The sequence below is a fragment of the Phasianus colchicus genome, chromosome 3, assembly GCF_987193195.1.
Source record: "Phasianus colchicus chromosome 3, bPhaCol1.hap1.1, whole genome shotgun sequence".
NCBI classification, from domain to species: Eukaryota; Metazoa; Chordata; class Aves; order Galliformes; family Phasianidae; genus Phasianus; species Phasianus colchicus.
The window spans coordinates 3,274,123-3,286,247 of NC_143438.1; the positions used below are offsets into that span (position 1 = coordinate 3,274,123).

The 12,125-nt window shown below is 38.9% G+C and overlaps 1 protein-coding gene across 2 annotated transcripts; it reads left to right on the forward strand.

Moving 5' to 3' along the window:
* The first annotated feature begins 1,547 nt into the window (after nt 1–1,547).
* LRRC14B (leucine rich repeat containing 14B) lies at nt 1,548–5,580 on the forward strand. 2 transcript variants are annotated; one of them, XM_090138315.1, is made up of 3 exons: nt 1,548–1,964; nt 2,142–2,532; nt 4,159–5,580. In XM_090138315.1, exons 1-3 carry the CDS (start codon nt 1,628–1,630, stop codon nt 4,802–4,804), a joined length of 1,374 nt encoding a protein of 457 aa, XP_089994441.1. In that variant the 5' UTR covers nt 1,548–1,627; the 3' UTR covers nt 4,805–5,580. The 2 variants fall into 2 exon arrangements, with proteins under 2 accessions (XP_089994441.1, XP_031464180.1); XM_031608320.2 differs by having other exon boundaries at nt 1,548–2,532.
* The last annotated feature ends 6,545 nt before the right edge of the window (nt 5,581–12,125 follow it).

The window sequence follows — 12,125 nt, forward strand, 5'->3', positions numbered from 1 at the left end:
TTGCTTGTCTGCTGGGGAGAGTTTGAGGGGTTTTGTTTGTTTGTTTGTTTGTTTTGTTTTGTTTTTTAAAGAAACAGAATATAAACTGTGTTACATTTGTTATTATCACCTTACTGGTGCTGTAAGTTCCTAATGCATTTCTCAGTTGAAGTTCAGTCTTTCACATTGGCCATTTCAAACAGCAAGGTGAGGCATAGCATGGAGCTCAGGTCAATAATCTGGATTTGAACACAGTCAGCTCAAGACAGAGACAGTTCCACCAGCCAGGCTTATTATCTCAGTTGGTTTGTACAGGTAACATTGGAGAGATGGAAAATGTGGAAGAGAAGAGGCAGAGATTGTTTGTAGAGGGTGGAAGGTAAAGAAGACAGTGAGTTAGGGAAGAGAAGGGATGGTGGATGTGAGTTGGGAGTGTAAGCATCTGCAAACTTTTCAATTTTATTGTATTCAAGAATTTTTCTAAGTGACAGAGGAAAAAATAAAGTTATTTACAGGATTTTTTGTGCACAATTTTCAGGATATCCCAGTGGATTTTGAAATCACACACACACACACACACACAAGGGAATAAAACACAGCACAAAACATCAAATGTAAAGCAAATATACATATATATGAAGTGTATACTGAAATGTTTGAAGTAACCCCAAGCTATGCTCATTCCCTTTCTCACTGGTTGCCCAAAAAAAGCAGCATAAAAGACTGAATGTCATTCAACTGCCAGGTTGAAAGTAAGAAGCTTCATCTCTGCTATTATCGACAGGTAACAGACTTCAACTATTGTCCCTTTCTGTATCATAATGAAACCATGATTTCTCGTATAGTAGGAAAGAAAAGACCATCTGTTGCTCAAAGCAGTAGCAACAGCATACTTGCCTAGAAATTGAGAATGTTTTAAATTTGTGCTCTGTCTTGTTCACCTCGTTTTGTACTTAAGCCTATATCTCTCACCACAGGTAAGTGTTCTGGTCACGAAAAGTCTGGGTTCTTCTAATATCTCTCTTCTTTTTGCCTGGAATCACTCTATTTGACTATTCCTTACTGAACAGGACAGGCAAAAAAAAGAGGGTTATTTAGTAGCTCAGTGACTGTAGCCCCTCAGTTTTTCCTTGCAGCTATAGTTTTGAGGTGAAGTACAGTGCTGAGACATCTCTCTTGAAATCAGCATGTATATCCCCAGGAAATACTTTGTTTTTATTCATCTTAGTGTAGCATATTTCATGAATAGTGGAATAAAGATCACTTTGTATAAGTTGGAACCCCAAATGCATTTTGCATGGCATAGGAAAGATACAGAAATTTTCTTATACATATATATATATATATATTGTTCTGATCTTAACATTATGGCTCATTTATGCTTAGTTGCTAGTTTTGTTATAAATATGAGCATTTAAATGAATTAATGCTCTCAAAATAAAGGTCTCATAGAAGCTATCTGCTGCAGACTCGGAGTAAGAGCTCCAAAATAGAACGCAGAGGATCAGCATGTGATTCTTCATTCTACATTCCCAACAAGGCTTCCCTCAGTAGCAAACAGCAGCTGTAGTTAAAAATAGAAAGTGATAAGCAACTAGGATCTTTAATTAAACCCAGAAGTCACCCTCCACAACAGCAAGAAGAAACAATGAAGTCTCTCCAGTTCCTTAGTGCTGAAGCGTTCGTGTCACATGCTGAGTTTGCAAGGAAGAATCTTGGCAGTGTTGCCCATAATCTTTTTCCTCTTCTTTTTAAAGCCAGCTATTTACTGGAGCAAAGGGAAGTGATTCATGACTTGGTTGAGACCTGGCCACTTCCTGACTTTAATATAGGAAAACTTCTGGGAACTACTGTGGACTACCAGGAAGATCTGAGCCATAGAAGATGCTCAGTGTGCTTGGAGAGCTGTCTGACAGGGCTGAGAGATTATGTGCTGAATCATCCTTCTCCTTGTGTGAAAAGGTTGAAAGTGGTGGACCTGACAGGTATAAAAGATGTTGAAGTTCAGCTTTGTGAATGTAAGAAGACAATGGGGAGGTGGGCCAGGACAAAGCTGCTTTCAAAGCTTTGTTTAGAAGTGCTGGTCCACCTGCAACAAAAGCAGTGCAAGCCACGTGCCTTTGAAATCAGTATTGATGTGCTAATAGACTTGTTTGTTACAGAACGCAACTATGAGCTGGTAGTGCAGGCCCTGCTGCAGAAACGTTATTGTCCACTGAAGATCTGCTGTGTGGCATTTAGAGCTGACAACCTGGCTTTGCAGAAATTCTTCTATATCATAAAGCTCACCGATCCCTCTTTGTTGCGCAAACTGGAAGTGGTTCACAACGTTCGCTTGGAAATGGAACACTTGGAAATACTCTTCAACAGTATTCACTTCCCTCTACTGATGTCCTTGACCTTGCCAGCTCGAACATTTAATGTGCGGAGGCTCACAGCTGCAGATGAACTGATGCTTACTAGCATTGGAGAAAAGATGGGGGAAATGACGCAACTGACTGAGCTCAGTCTGGCATTTTCTATACTCACAGGAAGAATACGGAAGCTGCTCAGGTAACTTGCTTATCTTACTGTCAGTTCAAAATGTAAAGAACAGCAACGAGTGCCATCAGTAATATGAGAACGTTATAGAATAAGTGAAGTGAGAATGTCTCATCTCAGGTGGTGTGTGAGTGTGGGAAGCAGAAAACTAGGAAGGAGTGTTTGTTGGGGAGAAGTCAATATGTTGTCAAATGTAATCAGAAGAGTCTTCCAGAGCCCATCTGATAAGTACGATTTGAATATGCTTTTGGCTCCTAACACAAGATAGAGATACACCTAGGTATGTTGCAATCTTGAGCTTATATCTCCATCAGCTTGGGCTGGCCTTTGATACAAGATCTAAGTCATAGTCAGTGTTTTTTTCAGGATTTCTAGTGAATGTTTTTCCTCTAAAAATTGGACAGTAAATACAGATTTCACAGATAATTTATTTTTAGATAGCTAGAGGGATATTAAACTGATTTGAGACTGATTTCAATTGTTCATTGTGTTTTCCAGTCTCAGGGTAGGAGAGATCCGATGCCTTTCGCTACTGCAAATTAAGCTAAGCTATGAACATTCATAATTATTTCCATAAAGGAATGGCAGTTCTTAAAAATATAATAAGCCACCAGTGATCTGTGTTCATATTTGAACTGAAAATCAAGTTGACTATGCGCTTTCCAGAGCATTGGAAAAAATAGACAAAAATTTTGAAACAAATCACCTTGGTCTAAAATTCCTCCTGTACAAAGAAGGCACTTCATTTAAATGTTGTTAAGAGATCAAACAGTGGATATTAGCACAGGAAGGTGGTGGTATGTTTCAGTAGTGGCAACAACAATGTGAAAAAGAAGCCATTTTCCAGACTTCCAAGCAGATTTTTAGGTCACAGCATGCAGACTGTTGCTCATTATTTGTGAAAATAATGGCGACTATGTTGAAAAAATAATTTTTTGGAGCTGAGAATTTGCTCATTATTGTGCTCTTTGTAACTGTTGTAATTTCCATGGAAATAAATAGGATGCATTGCTTTTGGATCTTTATCCAGTTGAGATGCGTGGAAGAATTCTTGTTGAGGTTCTCTACATCTACATTTATTTTCATCAGTTAAGATTATTTCATATTCAACTAAAACATTTGCACATAATCTCAAGTATTCTTTTTCCAGCCATCTTCTTCATCAGAATGTCTGAAACTTCAGAACAAAATTACATGTAAAACTCTTGGGCATTTAAAAACATAAAATAAAAACAAAACTAGAAATAAATACTGATATGTTAGAATACTGATTGGCTTTCCTCTTGGAATGAATCCTTCCTTAACAGACATGATTGAAATCTCATGAATGATAACAGCTCCGTGAAAAAAGTCACCAATGTTTTTATTGTAGTAATGATCTGTTATTAACTCAGCAAATAACCTGACAACATATAAATGTTACAATATTAATTCCCTTTAAACCAAAACTTTTGGAGCTATGAAGGGCTTGGGAAGCAAAATATATTTCTCATTGTTGGCATATGCTTCATGTCTAAAAGGAGATTAAGAAAAATAATGATTATGGCAGGTGACTGCACTCATAATACGGATAGAAGTGTGAAATTTTGTGTTTTTCAATGTTTCATGGCATAAAACCTTTTCTTTTTAATTCTACAGCCCATTAAAAACTCCGCTGAAGATGCTGGATGTTTCTAACTGCTCACTGAACCATGCTGATATGATCTATTTAGCCAATAGTATCCATTCTTATCACTTGGAAGCACTGGACCTGAGTGGGCACAATATTCCTGAACTTTATCCATCAGCATTCTTTAAGCTTCTTAACCATTCCTCTCCAGTGCTTAGGAGTCTTATCTTGGAGGACTGTAACGTCCAAGACACTCATGTCAACATGCTGATTGTAGCATTAAGCCCTTGTCAGAAACTGCAGGAGTTCAAGTTTCTTGGAAATCCATTGTCATCCCAAGCACTTAAACACCTTTTCACATTTCTCTGTGAGTTGCCAGTGCTGAAAAATGTGGAGTTTCCAGTTCCAAAGGACTGCTACCCTATTGACATCACCTACCCAATTGATGATGCCAGTCTCTGCAGATTTGATCATCAAAAATATGATAGGATAGCAGAGGAGCTTAAATTCATTTTACTCCAAGCAAATCGGGAGGATGTGAAAGCTTCAACTCCACTCTTTGGCAGTTATGATGCAGCTGTTCAGGAGACAAATGATGAACTGGGAGCTTATTTGATCAAGTCCTTCAAAGAGACTTTAGAAAAGTTAACTACTTCTCTTAGCAAAATGAGTTAAATGTGTAACATATTTTCTATAAGTTGGCCTCACAAATCAGAAGCTAGTTTATTCTTTTCTGGAACAGTGTCCTTCCTTGGTCAGTCTTGAGTTTTCTTTAGTTTCTGGGCTGAATTTAGGTTGTTTTAATAGCTCATGGTCATCAGAGGTTTTTTAACTATTCTACTGCATAACATCTATGTAAATACAGCTTGTTCTCAGAAAAGGGGAAAACCCTCAATAGATTACTATTTTACACAAAAAGCATTTTGCTTCTTATTAAAACGAGGTGTCTGAAATTGGCTACTTTCTTCTACAGTTTTCTCCAGACTTGGGAATGAGGCTTACAAGCTAAACAGAAAAGACAAGAAAGTCTTTCCCCAGGTCCAACAGGATCCCTCAATGACTGTGTATATTCTTGTATTGGGGGCCCCAGGCCTGGACGCAGTGCTGCAGATGGGGCCTCACAAGAGCCGAGCAGAGGGGGACAATCACCTCCCTCTCCCTGCTGGCCACCCCTTTTTTCATGCAGCCCAGCACACAGTTGGCCTTCCGGGCTGCAAGCGCACACTGCTGGCTCATGTCCAGCTTCTCGTCTACCAGGACCCCCAAGTCCTTCTCCACATGGCAAATCAAATGATTGACTGATAGCAGAGGATTCCCCCTTCACCTCACTCCAGCAATACAAAGTAAATCCCTGGGAAAATGTATTTTACAGAGAAGTTCTGGCACAGTTCTGCACAGTCGTGTTTGTGGTATTAACAGGCAAGCACCTCAAGATGCTCCCTTTGTGGAATTTGTGGTTTTGGCCATTAGAATACACACGGCTGCTCTCAGCTGTTTTTCAAAAATAGCCTAGGACAATGGTAGTAACACAAAAATGAGTAGTGTGGAAAAAAATGGATCAAGAGACAGCTTAGAATTGTGGAAAAGGAGTAGGGAAGGCTGCTAAATAAATACATAACTTACATTCTTCTTTTTAATATATCTAATCCATTAAAAGTATGATGGTAAGACTACAATGAATGGACTTGAACCATTTGTATTTACATAGTGCTAAAAAAAGCTAAAGGAAATCAAAGTTGCCAAGCCAAACATTCATGACATAGAAAAAGGAAAACAAAATTGGGTTACGTATGGTCTAGTTCATATTTGCACAGAGTTCCAGATGAGCACTTTTTCTTGCCTCCCTTTGACCTTTTGTATGAGGACTGACAGCTGACCTAGGCAACTGACTACTACTCTTAACATTTTCCTCCCTCTGATCTTGCTGTTCTTTCTATCCTAGTCTTGACTCAAGTTTTCTCAGCCAAACATAGATGGTTTGAATTTTGTTAGACCCAAGAGCTGCATCTTCGGTGTGAGAAGTGGCATATTTTGTTGCTCAGAGAGATTATTCCATTTAGAATAGATGTAAACCTACGGGTAGTAATTTCTGCACACTGGCAGCAGGCTAGATAAATACTGTGTCTGAAAGTGAAGACTGACTGTTTTAGAAGCATACTGTGCTCCAACAACTTGTCCCTGCCTATTTCAGTGCACACAAAATGGCTTGTTCATAGATCACTTCTTATTTAGGAGTTTTTATATGCCTTATGAGTACTGCAGCTTTCTCACTGCTTTCTTCTTGCCAAAAAACAGTCCTTTGTTTACTTATTTATCACAAACTTCTCCCCATTTTCCATTTTCAGTAATACGCACGCTATGCTGTCAATTTATGTCTGCCTGGGCCAGAAGGATGTGGAGACACTAAGAAGTTTTAGTGCCCATTCCACACTGAGGATTAGTAGCTGTTTTTTCAAATATTTTTCAAATATTTCAAGTATTTTTCAAATATTCCCTTTTAGAATGAACAGTGGAGGACACAGCATTAAAGAAATAATGCACATGCATTACTACATGCAGAGTGGTTACGAATGACTGATGTATGGCTGGAGCACATGGATCCACGTGTCCAGTATCTTTGGATCCTGTTTTTGTGAAGCCATTTGCAGCATCATTTTCAAGGCTTTGTGAGCTTCTACATGGGCTGTTCCAAAAGTAATGTCTCCTATCTTATTATATTGGTCCACGACATCAGAGGTGAATGTTCATGGTAAGGCAGTAGAGGTCCAGCCTTCCCACAGAGATTCCATTGTATTTCATTGCAATGCAACAGATGACAACAGAGGAGCAGTTTGACAAAATTATGACTGATACAGAAGTGCATATGAAGATAAGAATTGGAACTTAGTTCCTCCATGTGGAAAAAATTGCAGTTGTTTACACTCATTCATTGACACTTGCTGAATGTTTATGTAGACCAAACTGTGGACATTAGTACAATAAGGCAGTGGGTGATGTGTTTCAGCAGTGGCAACAACAACATGAAAGACAAACCATGTTCCAGATGGCAGTGCACAGCTGTAACACCACGAAATGAAGCGCGTCTCAATCAGCTAAACCATGCAAATAGGTGGATTATGACCAGGAAACTGTATATGGAGCTGAATATTGGCTTCAATGCATTAGAAATGATGGTGGCAACTTGGAATACTGCAAAGCTTGCACCAGGCTGTCCCATGAACACTAACATGGGGAAAGAAAGAACACCATATGCAAATCTGTCAGGACCTATTGAACCAATTACGGACTAAAGGTGACAGTTTCCTGGAATGCATCATTACTGGTGACAAGATGTTGTGTCACCACTACAAACTGGAGTCAAAACGGGTATCCATGGAGTGGTGAGATGTGAATTCTCCATGGGAAGGAGCATTCGAGATGCAGTCCTCAGAGGGTAAAGTAACGTGTAACGTAACGTCACTGGGGACAAAAAAGTGGTGATCCTTTTGGATTTCCCAGAACCTAGACAAACCACCAATTCTGACCATTTCATCACGATGCTGACTAAGATGAAGGCTCAAACTTGCAGAGTCAGGCCAGAGATGGATAAAAACTTTCTCTTGCTATATCATAGTGTGAGGCTCCATACCAGTTTGAAGACTGTGGAACACATTGACTGTCTTGTTTAGACTGTCCTACCACACCCACCTAATAATCCAGATTTTGTGCCTTCTGATTTCCATCTTTTCAGACTGGTGAAAGATGTACTCCACAGGCAGCATTTTCCTATCATAGCATCTGTAAAACGGTGTGTCAATTCTGCTGGTGCAGATTTTTACAAGTGTGGCTCTTGTTCATTGCTGCTGACTATGTTGAAAATTTTTGTAGCTGAGAATTAACTCAATCAAATAGTACTATGGTTCTCATTGTATCAATTGTAGTTTCCATAGAAAAAAATCGGAGGCATTTTTTTTTCGGAGCAGTGACATGAAATGCATTTTGATAGGACCGAAGCAAAATTTGTACTGTTTACATTTACGTGTTAAAACTGTAGTCTATGAAGTGTAGTATTAATTAAAATACCTGCTTTGAATAGTGTAGAAACCAAAAGGCAGAACTTCAACAATCATGAGACCCTGCAAGTATTTGACAATGGGATTTTACAGGCACAAAACTGTATTTGTCTAAAAACTTGTTTAAAAAGTGTCATATTTAGGAGGAAGAGGGATTTCCACCGTTATGGAATGGAGTCAGTTTTGGCTTTGTTTTGTTTGCTGTTTGTTTTGGTTTGGGTGGTTTTTTTAATTTTGTTTAAATCACACAATTCCCAGCTATACAGCCAAATTTTTCCAAATTTGGAAAAGCTTCTACTTTTGCTTTGATAACAGTTGCTCCTTTGCAGAAATCCCATCTTTAGCTCTCAGGCATTTTACTTCCATTTCATGAGTTTCTTTCTTAATTATGGTTATTAGTGATGCTTTTAAATAGAGGCTAAGACTTAGCATTTTCTTGCTGACCAGGCTTACTCTAACAAGAACATGTGCTGTCTCCCAGAAGGATTCCTGTGTCTCCTGTTCAAGAACTGCTATTTGTATTCTGGGCCTGGTCTTTCTTCCTCTTGCCACATGTGTAGGACTTGGCATTATGCTATTACAGTAGAAGCCCTAATGCAACAGCTACCTAAGTATTAAAGGTTATCCTTTGCAGGAGTAGACAGGTATCAGTTGAATTTATCTCCTCCCAAAGGACAATATTCCTATTTTGCACCAACCTGGAGCCTTTGTGTTTGATATTTGCTAGCTATGGATATTTTAAACTATGGAACAGAACTCAAAATGCTATGAAATTTTAAAGTAAATTTGTTTTATTGTTGTTTTATTTCCATGCTGTTAATTACAGGTTTATATTGTAAGCAGTTCTCATGTGTAGATTTATTATTGAGCACAAAGTTCAATAAAAATAAGGGATCAACTCCTTCTGCTGCTTTTGCAAAAGATGAAATTCTTATGTTTGCAAATTTTGAGTGTCTTAGACAGTAAAATAATGCAATATAGGACAAAAATGTGTACAGTTTCACAACACTGTGATACTAATTCTCCAGCAGCATTTATGCTAAATGAAATAAGATTTCAAAAGTTGCAGTCACTCAACAGTTCCAAATGCTTGTAAATACTAAACACTATGAAAGGATGCATGTGTAAATTTATTTTGATAAAAGCAGTGGAAGTTGTTGTAAAGATCCTTCCCCTTTGTGCAGAATTTTGTTTTCAGAAGCCTTTCATGTCTAAACACACGCTGTGAAGAATAGTTTCCATTATAGGTGAGATAGGTTAGCAATTCCTTGGTAGCAAAGAAATTTTCCCTTATGAATTAATATAATGCTGGGGCAGGGACAGAGTCTAGCTGCTGTAAGAAACATGCCTTTTCCTTCACCCAGCTCTTAGGCTGAGCATGACATCATGTGGTATCAAATACCTCTGTGGTCACCTGGAACCAGATGTTCTGGTTGTGTCCCCTCCCATCTTCTTGTGCATCCCCAGCCTACTTCTGCTGGAGCATCATGAGAAATGGAGGCTTTGACGCTCTGGAAGCACAGTTCAGCAATGACTAAAGCATCTGGATAGGAATAGTACAGCCAGTTTTGAAGATTTTTATGCAAATTAATTGTGAACTGAGTAAGTATCATGAGAGAATGGTCAGCCACTGGAACAGTGTCCCCTCTCAGGACAGTGGTAACCAAGCTTGCTGGAGTTCAGGAAACATTTGGACAAAGATCTCAGAAAGAAGGCTTGAATTTATGATGGTCCTGTGTGGAGCCAGGATTTGGACTCGATGATCCTTGTGGGTCTCTACCAACTCAAATTATTCTATGATATGGTTACTTTTGTTCATCAGTGTGTTATCAACACTGTTTTGGTCACAAATCCAAAACGTAACACCATGCAAATCACTGTTTATTATTTAAATTAACTCTATCCCAGTCAAATCAGTACACACAATAAAACTAACTGTGCATTTGCAGAAGAAAATGGAGGAAAATTAGGAGGGAGAATGTAGTAAAAGAGTGAAAACAGGAAGAAGGTGAAGAACAGACAAAAAGTGTTGGATTAGGAAGAGCAAGTGAAAGAGGAGAAATGGCTTCTTGTCTCATAAAAAATACATCTGGAAGTCTCTCATCATCCCTCCTCCAGAGCCAGCTTTCAAGTTCGATCAGGTTCCTTAGTCTAGATTCTATGCTAGCTTTGAATGTGTATAGAATTAAGGACTGAATATCACATCAATGCATTTCTATTTTCCTAAACCTGAAGCAGTCTGTAAAGTGAACACAGTCACTAGGTTTGCTTGTCAGCTTCATAGCTGTGTTAAGAGAATGCTGAGAACTGAAGAACAGTCGATTCTACTCTGCATTTGGCCAGACAGTTTCTGGAGGTGCAGATCATGTAGCTCACAGTCTCCTGTGATAATTTATGCCTAACTTAGAAACAGCTTGCTTCTGATTTCCTCTTAACAGAGGAGAGTTTAAACCTCCTAATTCCTGACACTTTTTTATTCTCCATTTCATAGCTGCAAGCTGATAACTCTGCTTCACTGTACAAAAGTTTTCACCCAGTTTACTACCTGCTGTCAGTTTATCATAGCTCCATCCCTTTCCCCATGGCAACGAAAAGCCAGGCATGACTTCCAAAGGGTGATAATTTTGATTCAGTAACATTCTTTTAATGCAATATTTCAATGTGGTATCTCATATATGTAGATATCTACGAAAGTAATGTCTCCTCTATTTACATGGAAACTACAACAGGTACAAAGAGCACAATAACACCATTCAATAGAGAAAATTCTCTGCTACAAAACAATGTTTTTCAGCATAGCCATCACCATTATTCATTTTGCATTTATGAGCTGATTGAGACACTCTTCATTTCATGGTGTGACAGCTGTGCATGGCCATCTGGATTGTGGCTTGTCTTTCACATCACTGTCACTGCTGCTGAAATGCACCATCCAGTGCCTCAGTGCACTAACATCCAGCAAGGGGCTCCTTGTGCCCCTTCAGCCTTCCTTTCTGCCCCGACAGTACAAGGAATTGAAAAGTTCTTGGCCCTGTGCAGCACTGCTCAGAAGCAGCTAAAACATTGGTGCATTATCAACGTTTTTTCTCCCAAAGCCAGAACATAACATGATAGCAGATTTTCTGCAGGGCTCATTAATTTTGAAAAAGTAAGAAAATACTGCTTGTAAAAGATGTGTGGAGTGAGGAATCAGCACTTTAGCATCCTCACTCCACTCAAAATACCTGGCAACCTGACAGATACAAGTATTGGTTTTTATTGAGGAGATTTTCAGGAAAGATCTATAGAAAAGAGATTATTGTTAGAACATTTTCTTTTACGGTTCCATAAATCAAAGCTTCCTAAAAATCGTTGTGAACTTTTTAAAGGTGTGATTAAACTAGATATGAGAAAAAATTATATCCAACAGCTCTTTTCTTCAACAGAAATTCATCCAAATAGACGTTTTCCTAAAATATTCTCACAGCTGAATTTTTTTATAACATTTTTTGACTCTAATGGAGATAGAATTGCGATACAACAGCACAGTTTTTGTTTTTTTAGCTATGTCACAGAGAAGCTAGAACAAACTGCTCTGCAGAGGAAGGCAAGACAGGAGCCAAGAGTGATCACAACACAAGTAGTGATCTTCCTGCATCTGATCTAGTCAATCAGAGTAGAGTACTAGTAACAGAACTGGAAAAGTAATTGTTCAGATCCAGGGTCCATTCAGGGGGGCCAGGAGTCAGAGCCAGAGAGAGAGCTACAGTGTAGGTCCTAGAGTCCAACCAGAAGACAAACTACCATTAATGTAGGTCCAACTCAGGTGTTAGTAACACCAGAGACGGGCAGTCACACTTGTAGCATGTATCAGACTGAAATGTTTGGTCTGATCTTCAATAGAGTTCCTGGCACAACAAGTGGAGAGAATGTGCAGAGGTTCCTGATGAGGCTTCTTACAATGA